Consider the following 20,946-nt stretch of genomic DNA (forward strand, 5'->3'; position numbering starts at 1 on the left):
GAAATGGTGGTGCTTAGAGATAATTAAGCCTCCAGATATTGACCCAGACTCCTCTAAAATAGCTGTGGTTTTATGCCTGGAGGGCTTTCCATCTCAGAATACTGAGAGTTTGCAAAGGAAATTATTGTACGACTATTGATTACTATGGGAGAAAAAGTGGGAAATGGGAGAAGTCCCACAACTCCAGAGGCAGGCAAGTAAATACCAGTCTGGTTTCAAACAGGCAGGACATCGAGCTCCACACCACTTCAAAGACAGGTTCTAAAACTGATCTTGCTTGCATTGTTTGTTTCGGATTTGAGATTACTTATTTAAACATCTGCCAAATTTGGAGTTGACTGCCTCCTCTAGGCCTGATGGTTCTTAGATTCCTTTAATGACAGTTTTAGGACCTCAAAATACTATAGACTCTTCACTCCTTTTCAGATGAACACTACCCAAGCAATACCACCTAAAGTCCCTGTAGTTCTTTTTTTTTTTTTTTTTAAAGATTTTATTTATTTATTTGACAGAGACAGCGAGAGCAGGAACACAAGCAGGGGGAGTGGGAGAGGGAGAAGCAGGCTTCCCGCCGAGCAGGGAGCCCAATGTGGGACTCGATCCAGGACCCTGGGATCATGACCTGAGCCAAAGGCAGCCGCCCAACGACTGAGCCACCCAGGCGCCCCTCCCTGTAGTTCTTATCTAAGGGTGGGAAAACCATTCCCTCTGATGGTACTGGATCCTGAAGCTGCCGCTGGTATCGGTGAAGAAGGTGGATGATTGGTAGTGGCCTGCCTATACCTGAATCCCTCAGGAAATGTGCAGGCTACCATTGTGACAAAATGGAGAGGACATTCCAGCCTTCTTTATTACCTCTCTTAGAGCAGGGAAAGAAGTGGGTGGGGGTGTGACCCAAGGTAAAATTTATTAACAACCTCCACTTATAGTGCAGTACACTGGTTTTGTTTGTTTTATTTGGGGTTGGGGAGGAGTCTTAAATAGGGGATCAGAATTTAGTTTTTCCTTCTTTAGATGTTCAGCCAAAGGGGGGGCTTGAAACCATGTCTTACGAGGAGTGGCTGAAAGAACCAGAGATATTTAGCGTGGAGAGAGGAAGCATGACATCACACACAGGCACATAGACACACATACCTAATCAAGGCCAGTTAGTTCTCCCTCCTTAGTATTTTGCAAGTCAACTCACTTCTTTTCATGCCCTGTGATTCCTTCCAAATTTGAAGACCCTAAATTTTTCAGAGGAAACTGCTGGAACAGCCTAACCAGCCTTTTTACACCACCTTGTCTCCTTCCAGTCCAGCCTCCGTTCCCCAACCAAAGTGTTATTTTACACTAGGTCACGTCACTTTCCTGGGAGATCCTTCAAGGACTTGTCCTCAAGTCCCGACTCCTTGATGTGACCTATAGGGAAGGACCTACCTGACGTGGCTGCCGCCCACCTCTCCAGTCTCCCCTCAGGTCTACGTCCCTCTACTTCTCTGCATTCAGGTCATGGCCCCGTCACTCTCTTGAACCTCGCGTTCCCTCAGGCAGCCCACTCTCTGTGGAAGCTCCCCCGTCTCCCACTTGACTCATGCTACTCATCCTTCAGTTCTCAACTAACAGTGTTCTGTCCTTGGGGGCCGGTGGGGAGCCTTCCAGAGTCGGCCAGGTCTCTCAGCCACGGAGCTTCATCACGCACAGCACGTCTTTCCTTCACTCAGCAGTCATTCTCAGTGTAGTGCCTCTTATAGGTTGTAAGCCCCATGAGTGCTGGTCCTGCGTTCTTTTTGTTCTCTGCCGTTCCCTAGCCCTGGGCCTCACCTACGGCAGGTATACAACAGATGGTTTTTGTTTTCGTTTTGTTTTTATATTTTATTTATTTATTCATGAGAAACACAGAGAGAGAGAGAGAGAGAGGCAGAGACGGAGAAGCAGGCTCCCCGCTGAGCAGGGAGCCCAATGCGGGACTGGATCCCAGGAACCAGTGATCACGACCTGAGCTGAAGGCAGACACTTAACCAACTGAGCCACCCAGGCGCCCCCAACAAATGCTTTTGAATAAATAAATGAACGAATTACAAAACTGAAAATCCTCATTCTTTGGGAATAAGGAACCCACTTATTGTATGTGGCCCTAAAAGGCTGAATTTAGATCCATCATTGATATTTACAGTCAAGTAAATTGTGAGAACTTTGTGATCTTTGGATCTGCCAGAAGTGGAATGGGCCAAAGGTGAGTTCCCCTTCTGATTCTAGGCCAGAGGTTGCAAACCAATAGTCTGGGTTGCATGTGCCCTACCAACATATTTCGGTTGGTTCAGGCAGTGTTTTCAGAATTGGGATATTCCACACCCAACGTCTAGCTTCTCTGGGGGAAGATCTGAAAATGAGGAAACTCGGACCTGAACTGCTGCATGCCAGTAAGTGGGCAGGGCGGAGGAGCGAGCAGGTGAGTCTGCTGAATAAAGAGGCCTGCCCTCTCCAGCTCACTGCAGTCCCCAGTCGCCCCTGCGGTCTGGCCCACTGTGCTCCTTTAGGTCACCTGCCCGGTCCTGTCACCTGCACCTACCCCTGTACGGGTAACTCCAGGTATTCAGTGTACTCAAACTGAGTACCTGCTTGATGGAGTTGAAGGATTAGAATGGTTTTAACGAAATCAGTCTCTTCCGTCCCTATGATTATCTGAAATCAAAGCACTTAGAGTGCTTTGCATGCTTTCGAAAAGCTATTTTTTCCCTGCTCCTACCACTATGTGTTCATCGTATGTGGCTCAGCCAGAAGTGTGTAATGCTATGCCTGGCCCATGGCATAGATAATAAATGTTAGGATGGATGAAAAGCCCAGGAGAAGCATTGGTTTCCTTTTTCTTACCGGCATTTGCCTTTGGCATGTGATACAGCACCAGTAGAGGGAGCCCTCTAATAATTTGGAAATCTAGGAGAAGACTCTGTTCATCCCTCTAATTGTATTTAATTTAGGGATTATGCTAAGAATGTATTCCTCCCTGCTGCCCCAAGAATTTAAGTTAACAACACTGGGAAGTTAATAAATTGTGGGAAGGGAGAGTATGACCTTCAACCCTGACCCCCACCTGAGGCTTTTCTAGATGAAGTGTTCCAAGTAGTCTCTAGAGTCTTTTAATCCATTTTGAAAGCCGCTATCCTTATGCTCCTAAAAATTTCCAAATATTTGGGTACATTTAGCCCTTAGGGTCTCATAGTAACAGGGCTGCCTCAGGCATAACTACAAAATGATGGGTTTGCCAGACGGCCTGACAACCAGTCTTTGCATAGCTTTCATCTGTGAAAAACGAGTGAGTGGTTGTAGATTGGTTCTAAGGTTCTTCCCAGCTCAAAGCAAAGCTAGTTTATAGGAGAAATGCCTTATATATTTCACCCTTTCACAAATGGGTGAAAATGTAAAAATCTCTTTGAGAACTTTAGAAATTATTTTCTCCTCCTAAAACCTATCACTTTTTAAGAAGTCAGCTTATTTGGGGAAAATTTAAGTAATGGAAACTCTTAGCATATCATAATATTGCTAAACTTGGAAAGTGGTGTATGGTGGTATATGGTTTTTTATTTTTGTTTAGAGTCATAGATTATGGCTTTAGATTCATTATTATCCATTGGCATGCAGCCCTCTCTGTTCTGGAAAGTTCTTTTATTTTTCTTCAGTTCGATTATTTTAATATATATCAAAGCAATTTATTACAAAAGGAAAAACTTTGTTTTTTTATGGTGTGGGGTTGAATTTCAGATTAAGTAAAATGGGGGGAGGCAATGGTAAGGAGCACTCTTAACTTCCACATACTTAAAACATTATTAAAGAGGAAAATGAAATAATACTTGGAAATCTCAAAGCACTCAAATTTTTACCTAATTAAGCTTTTTACCCCCCACGCAGTAAGTACTCCTTTAGCCATACAGGTGACATTCTAAGAATTTCTAAGGAGGTTGTATTCTCAGTACCACAGAGCTCAAATTACACAGTTTCTAAAGGAAATGCATGCGGTGCCATTCCAGCATGACTTCCAATGAGTCACCCTCTAATTTCTCCCAAACAGACATGGTGTAACATCATTGTTATTTTATGTAATTCTTTTCACTACCAGACTATGATTTTTCAAATTATTGTTAATGATTCCAACTGAAAACTTGTTTAAGGCATTTGTATCTATTTCCTTCTAATTTGTGTGAGTTCATGTTTCAGTTGCTTGAATTCAGATCCTGTTTACTCCACGCAGGTTTCTGGGCTAGAAGGCAGGGCAGATGTGGACAAAGTGGTGATTTGTGATGACCTAATTATTTATATGAATAGCCTGGATTCTTGGGGCTTTGCCCAGAATCTAGGGTTAAGTTGTTACACTTTAAATTCTATTTATATATAATGGTGATGTAGGTGACAGTATTTGTTTCCTTATTGTACTAAGTGACCTTGAATTTTAATCTTTCCATTTGGGGTTTTGGTTGTCTTCTTGAGCATAATACAGTACTGTTTTCTTTGTCCTATTCTTTACAGAAACTGACCAAATGCCAGAGGTTACATGATACAAAAATAATTTGCTTATAAAAATAAATCACTTGCATGTAAAACAATTTGCATAATTTATGTAATTTGCTTGTACAAGTTTTCATAATAAACTAAAATGCAGGGAAACCTAAATTGGCTTTTGGGTATAAAATAAAATTCCTTCTATGAGCTCTTGACTACTGATATCAGAGAAGTAAAAGAGAAAAAAAAATTATTCATGTTCATTTCTTTCAGAAATAACATTTTTTGTAGGGGCTTTTCTAATTACAAAAACAGTGCAAATAATTGCCCCAAAAATGTGAGAAATATTTAAGAATACTAAGATGGTTACATTTTAATATAACATTTTCAGAGATTTTTTTTTTAGGCCAGCCAATGCATTTTTAAGTCCGGTATCTCAGCTAAATGATCTAATAATACTGATTTGATTTTTTTTTTTAATGAGCTAAATCAGCCTCTTATTTGTTTCCCAGCCAGAATATATACAGCTGTGGTAATAAATACCAGTAAATACTTCACTCTTGAAATTGAATATGTGGTATCCCCAGGAAGAATTCTAAATTGAGCCGTCATTGCTAAAGACTTTCATTTATTTTGGTATATTTGTATACGCTATGGCCAGCTTGCATACAAACTGATGCAATATATAGGTGCAATATAAGATTATATTGACCTTTCTCCCTTTGGTTTTAGGCTTCTGGAACTTTTTTGTGGTGAGGATTGATAAAAGTGTCACTAAAAATATATATAAGTAGGAAATATTTGTTTTTTTCTGTAAAGATTTGAAGCTCTCATTGTTGGAGAGAGATTACTGCAGCGACTTTTATCACTGTTTAGGAAAGAATTAAATTTAAAGTGTTTGCTGTACACTTTTGGAAACAACTTCAACACAGAAGAAAACAAGTCTAGAAATCATGTTTACTGCTACTTTTCTAATATTCTTAACCACTGAACTTACAAGTCATGGTAGCCTTATTTTAACAGTATCTTAAGAGGAACAAAAAATTTCCTGGTATAGCAATTATCACCTGCGGATGGCCTAAAATTAGCATATTGAGTTAACTCCAGAAACAGCTTGTGAGCTGTGAAATGGAGTTCAGAGAGATAGTGAAATTTCACAGAAACGCTTGGTATATGGTATAAATAACCAGACCAGTCGATGCCTACAAAGTAAAATGAAACTACTAATAGCTTAGTTAAAATATCCTATGTAAAACTTGATGTCAAAGAGAATTTAATTTGATGTGAACATAGTGAAGCCTCTCTGCTTATGCATAGAATTTTTTTTTGCTTATGCATAGAATTTTAAGAATTATTTGTATACACCTACACAAACAAAGAAGGCTTGAAGCCGAATTTATGATGACTTATAATCTGATTGGGAGAAAAGAGAATTTAAGTATAGATGAAGATGTTAATCAGGTTTATAAAAGCATGCAGATTTCAAGTTAACTTTTCTCAGGCTTTTCAGTGTTATTATTTGACAGATCAAAAAAGATGTTCCATTCTTTGGCAAGGAGAAATAGTTTAGAGCCAGAATTTAAAAGGAGAAGCAAATGAACAATGCAAAAGAATTTAAATTTTTCATGAGAGGACTTGATGGATTATTTGGTCATTGGGCATCTGGCAAGTATTTCTGGCCCTTTAATAGCTAGGCATCAAAAACACTGCTTCTGAAAAAAAAAAAGAAGAAGAAGAAGGTAGCGGGAGGGGAAGAATGAAGCGGGGGAAATCAGAGGGGTAGACGAACCAGGAGAGACGATGGACTCTGAAAAACAAACTGAGGGTTCTAGAGGGGAGGGGGTGGGAGGATGGGTTAGCCTGGTGGTGGGTATTGAGGAGGGCACATTCTGCATGGAGCACTGGGTGTTGTGCACAAACAATGAATCATGGAACACTACATCTAAAACTAATGATGTAATGTATGGGGATTAACATAAGAATAAAAAAAAAAACACTGCTTCTTCCTCTTTGTGTTAAGTTACTTAAACTTGAGTTGTTGTTGTTTTTTTTAAAGATTATTTAAGAGCGCAAGAGCGAGTGAGCATGCATGTGCAAGAAGGGGGAGGAGCAGAGGGAGAGGGAGAGAGGGACAAGCAGACTCCACGCTGAGTGTGGAGCCTGGCATGGGGCTCGATCCCACAAGCGTGAGATCATGACCTGAGCCGAAATCAAGAGTTAGATGTTCGAGTGACTGAGCCACCCAGGTGCCCCTAAACTTGAGTTTTAATTCATATGTATAAAGGATAAATATTGGTGCCGCTTTTGTAGCACACATACTAAAATTGGAATCATAATGGAGAGTAGCATGGCCCATACGCAAAGATGACCCAGAAACGCATGCAGCTTTCCATAATTTTGATGTTAGCTTATTGTGGTAATCCTTTTGCAGTATATACGTACATCAAATTATTATGCTGTACAGCTTAAACTAACACAGTGTTCTGTGTCAGTTGTATCTTTCTAAAACTGGGAGGGGGAGGATATATTGTGAACATGTCCATACATCAAAGGCCATCCAGAAAATATTTAATGTTTAGCTATTAATGTGGTTTTATAAGTAAGATTCTATTTTATGGGGTTTTATTTTGTCTCTGATCGTGGATAATTTTTTGCCATTCAGAAAGGAAACATTTAATGTATGACATGCACACAGTGTAAGGGAAAAAATAGCTCCCATGCATGCATTTATATTTCTTCAATACCCCAGCTAAAGTGATATTTCTTATTGGATTATCTTTAGGAGTATAAATTTATGTCTTGGAAAAAAATCTGAATTGAACTTTACAACTCTGCACAACTGTTAATAATAGTCATATAGTTCTGAGATCCCTGGTCAGAATAAAAGAATCCATTAACGGATTTTGTAGATTTTCCTGGGAGTTTTCTGGGTTGATCGCTGCCTACAAATCCCATCCCTTCTTTCCTTTTGTGTAGGAGGACCAATCAGTGGCTACCCCAGTGAACTGAAGAGTTAGCTACTCTTCGGTTAACAAGTCTCATTTCCTGGTATAGATGCATGTACACACGCACACACACACACACACACACACGTGCGTGCGCACTCACAGGCATACATCCCTGCCATTGGGCAAGAACATGTTTATTATCAGTCTTTGTACCCTGTTTCTGGTGGTTTCAGGACTTGGAGGACTGAATGATCGCTCCTCTCCATGGAGTGCTTGGGGACCTCTTACGTTAGCTAACCATTATGGTCCCCTGAGGAAATGTGCTAAATAAAAAATGTTTTCAGATTTTGCTAGGAATGCATATAATATATCCTTACAATAAAATACTCTACAACGGTTAATATAAGTACGTCTGTTTGTGCTAGCGTGGGAAACTGCCCATGATGAGGTATGATACGCACATTGCATGACATATATAACAGGATGCCCATGAATTTCTTTATAAGCTCTGTTCAGTAAAAGGTTTTTGTAAATGCATCACTTCTATGGCATACATTGTAGTTTCTTGCAGCTGTTTGCCTTTTTGTATTCTATTCCTTCTACTAGAATATTTTTTTGGCCTGATGAATTCCTTTTTATTCTTTCAGAACTTAACTGAAATATAATCTGTGAAGCTCTAGACCTGACTCCCCAGACATAACTAGTTTTTCTCCGAAGCATTAGTGCCCTCTGTTCTTACCTCTATTGTACCGCTCATAATATGTCTTATAATGATTTGTTTATATGTACATCTGTTCTCCGGCTAGGTAGTGAGCTCCTGTCAGCCAGCCTAGGTTCGAGTACATAACATGGCCTCGACAAAACAGAAAAATGTCTCTTTATCACTTCATGTTGCTCGGGCCATAAGGTGATGTGCATAGAACATTTTGAGAGCTCTTTTTTCTCCTGGGTTTGATAAAGTAACATCCACTGTATTTTGTGATTCCAGTTCTTTAACTCATTCATATGATTATTAAGATTTTTTTTTTAAACTTCATTCAGGGGCGCCTGCGTAGCTTAGTGGGTTAAGCATCTGACTTTGGCTCAGGTCATGATCCCGGGATCCTGGGATTGAGCTCCACTCCAGGCTCTCTGCTCAGCAGGGAGTCAGCTTCTCCCTTTATCTCTCGCCCTGCCCGTGATCTCTCTTTCTCTTTCTCTCTCTCAAATAAATAAATAAAATCTTTAAAAATATTTAAAAAATTAAAAACTTCATTGAAGGATAATTTATAAACCATAAAGTTCATCCACTTTAAGTATATAATTAAATGGTAAAGAAATTCAGAGTTGTGTAATCGTCACTAAGTCCAATTTTAGAACAATTCCATTACCCCAAGAGTATCCCCTCTGAGGTATTTTTCAATATTGATGGAACTATCCATAAACTTGTGTTGTGGGTTGAACTTGATGACCTCAAACTTTGTCATTATTTTTGGCTCTAAACTGTGTCAGGCACGACATGCTTAAAGGAGGCCTACATACGTAGTGGCACTACATGCTGAAAGAATAGTGCATGCTGGCAGTGAGGTACGCCAGTTTCTCTTCAGAGGCTTGCTGTGTGACGAGCTCTGCGCTGGGTCCATTGTATACATGACCTCATTTGAGATTCAGAATAGAATAACCTGTAATGTAGATGCCTTCTTTATTTAATCCCTACGTACTCTGCAGGGAAGGAAGTAACTCAAGGTCACACCACTGGTAAGTGGAAGGGCTGGGATTTGCACTTGGACCTGACTGTGTCCCACACTTGCCTGAACATTCAGTGGCTATATATTGAGCAATTATGGTGTGTTCCCATAAAAAGGCACATCTTAGGAAACATGTAAGCAAGTTTAAAGAGTTACTTAATCTGAAAACGGGGGAGGTAGCTACAGTGTTGAAAGGATCAGTTCTGAAATGAGCTTTTTCTCTGGCTTGGCTCCATCTGGTTTGGTTTGAGGCCCTGTGGGCGTATCCTGAATTGGGTCAGCAAACCTAGAAAGAGAATAAACAGGACCATGTTGTAAAAACTGTAAAATACCGAAGCCACGTGGGTTGTCAGCATCATCTCTGATTGAGTTTGCTTTGGGGATTATTTCATCTTTCAGTCTTAAAATGTTACCATCGCTTGGTTTTTGTTAACACAAATGGTTGATTTTATTAGTTAAGAGTTGTGGTTTGGCTGCTCTAACAGAGACCTAGCAGTGGCTTAAAATAGAAATGTATTTTTCTCTCAGATAAAAAGCTGGGTAGGTAATCAAGGTTTGGCATAGTAGTTCCCCTGTCTTTAGGGAACCTGCCTCTTTATCTCGTTGCTCTGCCCCCATTATCGCACGGCTCTCATCTTGGGGTTTAAGCGGGTTGTTTTAGCTCCTTCCACCACATCTCTCCAGCCACCAGGAGGAGGACATGTTTTTCTCTCCTTTAAGGCCATGACCAAGAAGTTGCTTGTGTAACTTCCAATCACATCTTGTGCTACAGAACGTAGAGAGCACATGCCCCTCATTCTGCGAAGACGACTTAAATATGAAAAACGTAGACTTGTATGTAAGGAGGGAGATATGGAATGCTTTAGGCCAAACTCTTTCTCAGTATTTCTTTTTTTTTTTTTTTAATCTGGGCCAGAAGATTCGGCCAAATCCAGAAACTTCTGTCGACATGATTCCCCCAGGCTTTGAAGACTTTTTTTTTTCTCGTCAAGGTTTTTTTGTTGGGTTTTTTTTATGTTGTTAGTCACCATACATTACATCATTGGTTTTTGATGTGGTGATCCACGATCCATTGTTTTCGTATAACACCCAGTGCTCCATGCAGTACGTGCCCTCCTTAATACCCATCACTGGGCTAACCAATCCCCCCTCCCCCCTCCCCTCTAAAACCCTGTTTCTCAGAGTCCGCAGTCTCTCATGGTTCATCTCTCCCTCCAACCCCCGCCCCCCATTTTTCCCTTCCTTCTCCTAATGTCCTCCATGAAGACACTCCTTTGTCTGTTTCGAAGTTGGCAGTGTGTCAGTCTATCTTTCATGATGTAGTGTCAGTTTGAACTTGTTTTTCCTGGAAAAGTATATGCAACAGCTCCTGGCTTGACGTCTGGGTTGGGAGCACTGCATATCAGATTTTACCTTGGTAAAGCTGAATACATTTTCTTTCTCCAAAATATTGCTAGGAAAAAAATTTATTTTATCAGAGTACTGTTTTCATTAAGACATGGTAGTATTCAAGATAAAACACTTAAAATTCCTGTTTGGCATGCATGCCAACTTTTCTGTGACAAGGCAGCATTTGCTTCTTAGAAAATTGATGACACCTGCAAATCAAGAATTCATGTTCTAACCTCAGTACTTAACTAAGACGTGGCCTTGACTAAGCCAGTAGATATCTTAACTTTTCTTAGTTAATAATATCTTAAAACAGAGTTTAGAAGTAGACTCTCTCATCATATTATATGTACTTTTTTAAAGGTGTTATTTATTTATTTGAGATAGCGAGAGAGAGCAGGAACAGGGGAGCAGAGGGAGAGGGAGAAGCAGACTCCCCACTGAGCAGGGAGCCCGACGTGGGGCTTGATCCCAGGACCCCAGGATCATGACCTGAGCCGTAGGCAGACACTTAACCCACTGGGCCACCCAGGCACCTTCTATTATGTGTATTTAATCAACAATTACGAGGCCCTTTGAAAATGCAGGTGTCATTTTTCTTTGTTGTTGCTTTCGAGAGATCACAGATAACCTTAACTTTCTTTAAGGATGGGTTTTACTCACAGCCAGCTAGACCAACAAGGGAAATGTGAAGATACACTTAACATTCGCCAACCTGTCACTTTAGGGCATTCTTCTAAAGGCTTTTTTGATAGGAAAAGATCGTTTGAGCACTTAAAATTAGAAATCTTAAGTAATCTTGGTTCGCAGATATTTCTTTTAATAATGTATGTCCCTTTCCAGGAGTACATTTTGGGAGACTAGAGCTCACTGTAAGTCCTTAATTATTTGAAAATCTCTGTGCCAGTATTATGTTTCAGGCAAGGCTACTTTTAGCCAAGTTTACTGAAAGTATTCCCAGTGTTATCTCCAGTGATTTCATCTGATTCCTTTTTATGCACTCTTGACACAGCCAAATTATGTAGAGTATATAAAACAAACTGCTGTCTGTAGAGTGGTGAGTGGTTTCGTGATTCCCTTCTGTTTTGAGTGGGTGGCTTCTCTCCACTCTTTATCTGTTACCCGTATCCTCAGCCATCACGAATGTTTTGTTTTCTCTTTTGCAGATGACACGATTGGTGCTGCCTGGTATGGTGGAAAGGTGAGTCACGAGCTCACACACAAACACTAGAGAGACAGAGCTCATGATTATTTATAGGGAGAATCCTTTCTTTGCAAAATTCATTGAAGTGACTAATGAACCTATCATCCATGTCTTAGCAACAGAGTAATGTGCCTGGCGAGTCACACAGTGGAGTATGAATCATCCGGTGGTGGAGGCCTTTTCCACTCGATTCCCTTTTTATTTCCCTCTCCAGGGTTGTGGTGGTTCCTTTAGATCAGGATTAAAAAGTCTGCCTGAGTCACCATCACCAACTCAATTGCCTGCTATTCTGAGGGGGCGGATAGAGTTCCTGGGGTATTCCCCGGAATGCCTTCTTAAAGCTATATGCGCTCAGAACTAAAATCAGTGGAGTTTCACAAAGCAAGACCCCATCTTCTGGTTGTTTAGTTCTTAATGGGTGAATGGATATATGAGGAACTTAGGCATGTTCTATATAAAATGGTTATAAGATGTCAAACCCACCCTTAGAGCAGAAACCCACACCATGGAGCCCCCTTTGTGTTCTGATTTGAGTTGGGTTCCACTTGGATATATGCTGGGTGTCTTCATTTTCATTGAGAAATGTGTCATAGAGTTTCTTCTTGAAATAGCATGAAGTGTAAAATTGTAATTAAGCTCTGTTTCTCCCTTGGAAAAGCCTGAATGATGTCTAGGCTTTCAAAAGAAACCTGTTGAAAAGATCTGGGCTTGCATCTTGAGCTAGCTTGATCGTTTGCTAAATTTAGGGCTTCACAGTCACCCTTCCTCTGCAAAACAGCTTTGAGTTTGGAAGAGATCCAAAGGAATCACAGCTTCGGAAAGGGCAGAGCCCAAAGACCTTACTCCTGTGAAGAAACCTCTATGACCAGCTTCGGGCAGGGTTGACAGCTAATGTTTATTGAGAACCTATTACATGCCAAGTGTTGTATGGAGGACTTGATGTGTGTTAACTCATTTAACTTTGATAGCCTTCCACCATTGTACGGAGAAGGAAGCGAGGTTAGGAATCCATTTTGTTTGGCATCTACAGAGACTTGTGGAGAAACTGCTTCTTTGCAGTTTTTGTTTGTAATTCCATTTTATATGAAGTTTGGTATATTTCAATCCCTTGAGTAAAATTTCCCTTTAAACCCTCAGACTGCTTCGTGTTGGTTGATAGTGGGAGTGTGCCCCTGATGGTCAGATATGGAAGTGAACAGACAGTGGTCTAACCAGACAGAACTCTAAGAGATTACAGAGAATTGGGGCTGACAGGGTAGAACCCAGGAGGGATGAAATTTTGGCCATCATCTTAATCCAGTTTTGATATCTGCCAGTAACTTGTACTAATTCAGGACAGTAAGTCCATCCATTAAAAACAAAATACTTATAAACCACGGAAGTGTTGGAAAAGGAATTTTTAAGTGTGTTGGTGAAAACCATATCAAAAGAGATGACGGTTGTGAAGTAATCTTGCAGATCATAATGGATTTAAATAGTCATGGAATTTTAGTACTTTAAGTAATTGAAACCAGCACCCCCCCCCACTTGATAGAAAGTGAGTCCCAAAGAGATTGAGCGCCATGAAGCTTCATGATTAGTTAGTAAATGATACGAACATAGGGTGCCAGGAACTTCACTCCTATCTTTAGAGACCTAGCAGCCATGATCTCAGTTCTAGCTGGAGCATTAGATAAAAACAATGCAAAGAAGAGGTTCCATTCATTCAGCAGGCACTCACTGAGTAGAGTTTATCATGGGGTATACAGAAGATGAACTGGATCTTTGCCTTTAGGAAATCAAGTTGATTTTAAACTAAAGTTGAGAAATGATCTGGTGAAAAGCCGTCATAGGCTATGGACTGAAACTGACACCATGAGGGTGATTGTGGCACTTGCTAAGAACCAGTAAGAAATATAAGTAGACTTTATAAATCCGTACTTTCGGTTAGGAAAGGGAACAGCGAAGTCCACTCAAATTAAGAGTTACTAGTTGTATTAATTAAGGTAAGCTAACTGCTATAAGAGACCATCCCAAGATCTCTGTGGCTTACCACTCTAAAGGTTGACTTTTTTCCTCCTGATACACAGCCAGTGTGGATCAGTGGTCGGGGCTGTGCTCTACCCAGTCATTCAGGGATCTCAGACTCCTTCCAGGTAGGGGCTGTCCTCCCCTTGGACCTTGCAACTCTCCGCTGCATTTTCTTCATCCAGCTAGCAGAAGAGGGAAGAGGGAATAAGGTTGATTTTGTGGGAGGTTTCATGGGCCAGGCCTGGAAGTGGTATACATCACTTCTGCCAACAGCCCATTGTCCAGAACTCAGTCGCTACCACTAACTGCACAGGAGGCCAGTAATGTCGTTAGCTGTGTGCCCAAGAGGAGAGGAAAAACTCCAAGGGAACCGATCATCTGAAAGCGTTCTTCCTTACACATGATAAGTGATTTTATTATAGCCTGCCCTTTATACCGTCCTTAAATGGCATATTTCCTATGGTTGGTTTCCATAGGAGTCGTATTTCCATTGAGTAAAGCAGAGTCCTTTATAAAGATCCTTTGTTGTTGTTGTTGTTGTTTTTCCCCTTTCACTGATTCTACCTCTGATGTATGAGATTTTCTAAACCCTCTAGAACGGTAGCCTAAAGCCAACTATCACTAAACAAGTATCTATAATTAAACTAAGGTATTATTGCCACAGAAGTAGAAAGTGCATAATTACATTATAGAGGAAACTTGCTCTTTCCACTTCTCTGGAATTATAAACATTGTGTACAGCTGGAGCCAGGAGGTGGTTGCCATAACAACCATGGAAAAGCTAAAAATAGCCCCTTTCATACTGTATTGCTTAAGGTGGAATTATGACATGTTATGGTGTTTTAGGGCAGGCAGTTCTCTTTCATGTGGGAAATGTTTGCAAACTTCCTTCAGCAAAGCAGGATTTGTATAATGTATTTGGATTGCTGGTTCTAATTATATGTCTGACCACTCTGTTCCAGGATTCTTTTCTGACATAGAACTGTGTTTGATACGTTTCTCAGTCTTCTTGAGAGTCTGTTAGAGAATTGTCTGTACCAATTTCAGTGTTATATTTAAGCTTAAATTTAAAAAAAAAAAAGTAATGACCCTCCAGGAACCCACTTATGCACTCTCTGATAAGAAATGGAAATAGGAAAAATCATCATGGAGTGTTTTCTGCACAACCTCCCTTACCTGCCATCAAACTCTGTATACAGTTAGCTGCCCACATCGGAGTTGACCCTGCATTCCAGTCCTTCCCAGGTGCACTTGCACCTCCCCATCTCTCTCCCCGGCATCACAGGGCAGTGCTGAGGTTCCCGAGGAAGGCAGAAATCAGTGACTTATTCAAAGGAGACCTATCACTTCCTCTATGACAAAAGTATTTTTACAGAGATGTGACAAGGATACTGCAGCAGTCTGATGGAATAGTGAGGGCATTTATGGGAAAATAAAGGCCTGGCAATTTTTTTTATCCAGGTGACAATTAAGGAAAGTGTTAGGATGGGGTTTCCACAGGTCTGAGGGAATTCTACCAGTGAGCATAGCTATAGGAAGGTATAAATACCAGATACTGAATTTTATAGGGTTGGATGAGTTTACCGTTTGGCTTGTAAGAGGGCTAGTAAATGAAGAGAATATGTTTCTATGAAAAGGTGCTTCCTTATCAGCAGTGGTGTCTTCTGCTTTGTTTTTGCAGTATTTTAGTTCTGGTAGATCCTCAGTAATTTGTACCACTGAGACACCATGGTGTGGCTGTTAGCAAGTAAGCAGTGTGATGAATTAAGAATGTTCTATCACAGAAAATATTACTTGACTTGTTTATTTGGATATTTGTTATAACAGGCTGGGAAGTGTGCTGAAGTATGAGCAACATGAGTCTTCATTATGGAACTTCGGCAAATATTGTTAATGTACCTTCCAATCTTAGAATTATTCCCCAAGTCCCCGGAAAAATGAGAGCTTAACTAAGATTCGGTTTTATGTTTGTTTTCGTGTGCAATTAAGCGCGGCCCATTTTGTCCTTCTGCTTGACATAACAGAGCTGTCATGAGTCCGGCTCTGCCATGGAAACTGGTTTGACGTCACTAATTCTGCTTAGATGGAGGATTAGAGCCAGACAAAGTAGTTGATTTTAAAGACGGGTCCTTTGTGCCTCACAGTCCCAAATGTTCATCCCCATCTCTACATGAAGAATAGATACTGTATACAGTACAAGGATTAAGACAGTTCTACCAGCGTGTTGTTTATGATTCAGACAAAACTAAGTTGAATATTATTATCCTTGGAGAGAAAGAGAATTCTGTGCTGTTGTGTGCATGGGTGTGGGAGGAAGGTTTTTGCTAGACAAATATGTGTGCTTGTTGGTGCAGAGTTTTCGTAGAACGGGTGTTTCTCTGCTGTCATTATGATACAATTATAAATGCTCTCCTTTTATTTCCTCAGGTCTAGGTTGTTCTTGCTTTAGACTTTGTTGGTCTTGGGTTTGTTTAATGTATTCTCGAGTGCAAATACTTTGTTTGAATAACGAAATTCTGACTTGTCACTAATTCCAACTAACTCTACCTCCTAGAAATTTGAATTGGGGTAGAATATTTGAGAAACAAAGATCTTAGTTGCCTCAAGGGGTAAACAATTAAAGGAGCATACCTGCATAATTGTGACATATTTGATTATTGGTCTATTATTTTTGAAAATGGGAAAGAAGTTTTTATTGTCTTTAAATACATTTTCCTGTATTGAAATCATTGATTTGGTGAGTGAAGTTTTAAGAGTGAGTTTTGGTAAGATCAAGATTTCATTTTTAAAATGCATTTGATAACATTAAACTTTAATTTTAAAAGACTTTTAAAATGCATTTCATTTGTGAGGAACGAAATTAAAATGTTAAGATTTTTGTTCAAGGGCACATGTAACCCCCTGCCAATCTGAGTATAATGGAGCACATAATCCTGCTGATAAAACCAGCAGCGATATATTATAGCTTCAGTGAAGAACATTATCATCTACAACTACTCTAAACTAGCTTTTTCTTCATTTGCTCCAAATGAGTGAGGCCATAGCAATTCCTGGTTACGTGAAAAGAGGTTAAAATAAAATGCTACCTAAAGCCACAAGAATGCTTAGGGCTCAGAAAGGGGGTGCAACTTGTCAGGATTTGGGGTTACTTCTCAGAAAGCATTCTGTGTTGCAGAAGATACCATAGCTCTCTTAGCTTTCATGTGATGGGATCTGCTCTAAGCTTAAAGGTGACACCTTATAATATATCATTATTCTCTCTCTCTCTGTCTTTTACAGGTTTATTGAGATATATTTCACATACCATAAAATCCACCCATGTAAAGTATACAATTTGGTGGTTTCCAGTGTGTTCACCAAGTTGTGCCATCATTCCCACAATCTAATTTGAGAACATTTTCAACACCCTAAAAAGATAGAGATATTTTAAACATCATAAATTAATACTCTATTAAAAGTCTCTAGTAACAAAAGTCGCTTTTGTCCATTTTGATCAGAGGAGTTTCTCACAAATACAGATAAAATCGAAATCTTAGATATTCATTCCTAATTACTAGTTTTTGCCTTAGAGTGATTGGGTCCTAACTCCTGATAGACACCCTTACTCCTTTACCAATATTTAAAAACAAAAGGCTTTTCTGTCTCTGAGATACAAGCAAAACGTACAAGAATGATATAATCAATGCATTGACTAAATATTTCCAACTTTCTTTAAACCCCAATATAACATTTTTAAATTTGAGATTTGATTTTGATGACCAAGATTTCACTGCTTAGAACGTGTGTATTACTAGTAAGGACTTGGGTTCAAAAATAATAACAAAAGACAACAACTTGTTTCCAGGGACACAGTAAGCGGAGGGTCCAGACTTCTGTTTGATGGTTGAAATGGCATCTCGCCTAGAGGCTGACAGATGGACTGGGTGACCTTGGGGATTTTTTTTTTTTTTTTTTCAGATTTATGTCTAAAATAACTTAGACTCCATTTAATCATGTTTCTTTTGTTATTTTGCCTAAAATGGATCTACATAGTCCTTTTTAAAAAAATACTGAAAAAAAAAGGTCTTGGGGGAGGTAAATTCAGAAAAAGAAGAAGGGGAAGCTGAGTGGAAGCAAAGGAGCCTCACCTGGAGGACAGGAGGTAGGTAGGGTTGCTTGCGGTAGCTGAAGGGGACTGAAACCCCACCCACTACTCCGAGAAGAATGGATTTGAGGAGGGAAGAGTTGGCTCTTAATTCTGTTGAAAATTCCTAAAACCCTAATTCCACACTTTACCCACCTTTATGTGCTTGCTGACAACTATTTATTTATTTATTTATTTATATTTACAGCATTGCTTTCCTCCAGTTAATTTTCATTTATTAGTAAAATGAGTAATTCCTGGTAACTTTCTGACTTCTCGCTTTCAGTAGTCTCCAGAAGTTACAGTAGAAATTGAGCTTGGCCTTTTGGCAAAGAATATGGTTTGATCTCCTGTAGAGTCACAAAATTTTATAGTCCGCTCTTTGTTTTGTGACTGAATATCTACAACCTGGAGGAAGTAGGAGGGCAGAACATAACCATTCACGCATCACCAGGAGGTTTTATTAAGTACCTGTTACATGCTCAGGACTGTGCAGGGGGTTTTGAGGAAAAGTGTAAGACAAGGGCTATGATGTGCAGAAGCTTAGGGTTTTGTTGAGGGAGAAAAACATTTATACATATGCGATGATTAAATGCTACAGCAAGGTAGTATGTGCTGGCAGGCCAAAATAAAGACGTGCAAGGATTATGAGTGTTTCTAAGAGCGAGAATTCTTGGTGATGTGGCCAGAGAAGACCTCCGACAGGAGAGATCAGCTGGAGGAGACTGTAGCTCTGGTCCAGTCATGCCCCGGATTACTAAAACAGAAATGAGCTAATTGCAGACAAGAGCTATTTTTAGTTGATTGAGTTATGCCTCATTCACTGACCAAGGATATCTGTGCTGCTGAAAGGTGAGGGGAGATGTGTGTGTTAGAAAAACAGCTATGTTCTTCTGTTTAAAATAATTCTATGTCACTAATTTACAAGCCATTGTGTCTGTGATTTCCTTCTGTTTACTTGGTGCATTTTCCTTTTTAGATCTAAAGGGGCAATTCTGAACATTTCCTCTGCCAGTGGCATAGCCCCAGTTCCACTGTTGGCCATCTACTCTGCAACCAAGGTGAACACTTTTTTAGTAAATCATGTCAGAATAAGAATGATGAGAAATAGGCATAGAAGCTTCTTGGAGTTCTCTTCTTGGCTGTTTTCAAATGGACTGGGAAGGAAAGGAATGGGGCAGCAAGATCTCAGATCCACAGATACGTTATTCTCCTAGTAGTCAACTGGTTTTAAAACTGATACAGGCATACCTCGGAGTTATTACAGGCTTGGTTCCAGACCTCCACGATAGCATGAATATCAACAATAAAGTAAATCAAATGAGTGGTTTGGTTTTCCGGTGTATATAAAAGTTATGTTTACACTAGGGTCAACGTAAAAAGAAAAAAATTAATGTTCACACTATACTGCAGTCTACTAAGTGTGCAGTAGCATTATGTCTAGAAAAGCAATGTACCTATTTGAATTAAAAAATACTTTATTGCTTAAAACTGCTGTCATCCGAGCTTTCAACATGTGGTAGTCACTGAACACAGATCACCATAACAAATACAATAATAATGAAAAACTTGAAATATTACGAGAATTGCCAAAATATGACACAGAGACAAGAAGTGAGCATATGCTGTTGGAAAAATGGTGTCGATAGACTTGCCTGATGCAGGGCTGCCACAAACCTTCCATTTTGTAAAGAACACCGTCTGTGTGAAGTGAGGTAAGGCAAAATGCAAGGAAACGAGGTATGCCCGATTTTGTGCTTTCCGTAGAGAGCTGGCCTAGGTCAGTTAGCTCTGTTGATAAGAACATGGTGTTAATGATGGGGGATTTGGTTCATGAACGAGTCACCTTTATCCAGCAAAAGTTCCAACTCTGCAGAGCTAAGTGGAAGAATTTGCCACCAGTCAGGACATAAATACACATAGTAGGTGCAAGATAGCCTGGGTGAGAGTGGGAGTATTTTGCCACGTTATTCAGAACTCATTGATCTTTATTGTCACTTCTGGAGTGAGACAAGGATTTTCTAGAACTCTCTGTAAGATGTCATAATTCTATACAATATCACCATTCACCTCTTCACATTACTAGTAGGGAAAATTATTTAGAATACATTTCCTGCTGCCTGCAGGACCATAGCATCTTCTTATCCATTGTTGAGGTATAGGATACATCTCTGAAATGAAAATGACCATTGAGATGCTGAAATTAGGGAAAAATGAGCGAAATATAATAAGACCTTGTGATATGTCAGAGAAGGAGAAGAGCAAAATGCTTGCCTTCTTTTTCACCTGACTCTTTGTCCACTGGAAAAATGTGAACAGTGACTACTGTTTTGAAGAAGTGTGGCACCACGCCCCACTCCTGCCATCTCCTTGCTTCCTGTATCTCTGAAATATACAGGAGGTAGGTTTAAAATGAACACCATGTTTCTTGAAGTGATTGTTGGACTCGAGCTTCTCATCCTGTTTTGCTCCATGGGCACAAGACTATGATTAATTGGGACCCTAGTAGAGTTGTTATTGATACTTTGTATTTTAAGCCTGAGATGGAGTCTATATTTGAAAAATGGTACATTATATTTTACAAATAGATTTAAAATTTTACTATCAGAAGAAGATGGGCTGTCACATTTATCCCTACACTTTTTGGATCTTGCCATCCCAAAGGACGAAGAGGATGTTTGCTCTTTTCTTTACTGACAACAAAATCCCTATAGAGGAGAGTTGAACAGAACTCATATTGTATTTCCATTTGAATGGCAAGTGGGGAGGAGGAACATATCCTTTGTTTTATTATAATACATTTCTTCTTGGAAAGTAATTTTCTGAAAAAAAGAAGAGATAAGACCCTCTTCTGGTTAAGTCAAAATTTGGTCTGAAGATTATATTTGGTAAGAGAATAAAATTTAGTGGCAGATAAAAACAACTTGAGGTTTTGAGGGTTTTTTTTTTAAGGTCTCTTCTGCATTTGAAATAAGAATGATTAAGAACTCCAGTGTTAAATGGTTAGTTTGTTATTTGTGTTGCCATGAGTATAAATCAGGCCGATTGATGTAATGTGTGTGTTTCCTT

The 20,946-nt window shown here is 39.8% G+C and overlaps 1 protein-coding gene and 1 non-coding gene across 2 annotated transcripts in view; both read left to right on the forward strand.

The window, feature by feature from the left end:
• HSD17B12 (hydroxysteroid 17-beta dehydrogenase 12) overlaps nt 1–20,946 on the forward strand; it is a 156,807-nt gene that overhangs the window by 120,593 nt on the left and 15,268 nt on the right. The window contains exons 7-8 of the mRNA XM_035012601.1: nt 11,707–11,741; nt 18,857–18,938. Of these exons, the coding sequence (XP_034868492.1) occupies nt 11,707–11,741; nt 18,857–18,938 (117 nt within the window). The remainder of the gene's footprint in view (nt 1–11,706; nt 11,742–18,856; nt 18,939–20,946) is intronic.
• Nucleotides 6,772–6,875, forward strand: LOC118016391. Its single transcript, XR_004680808.1, has one exon. It is a non-coding gene; the product is annotated as a U6 spliceosomal RNA (small nuclear RNA).

Source organism: Mirounga leonina, unplaced genomic scaffold (assembly GCF_011800145.1).
Source record: "Mirounga leonina isolate KUSES-001 unplaced genomic scaffold, KU_Mleo_1.0 Mir_166, whole genome shotgun sequence".
NCBI classification, from domain to species: Eukaryota; Metazoa; Chordata; class Mammalia; order Carnivora; family Phocidae; genus Mirounga; species Mirounga leonina.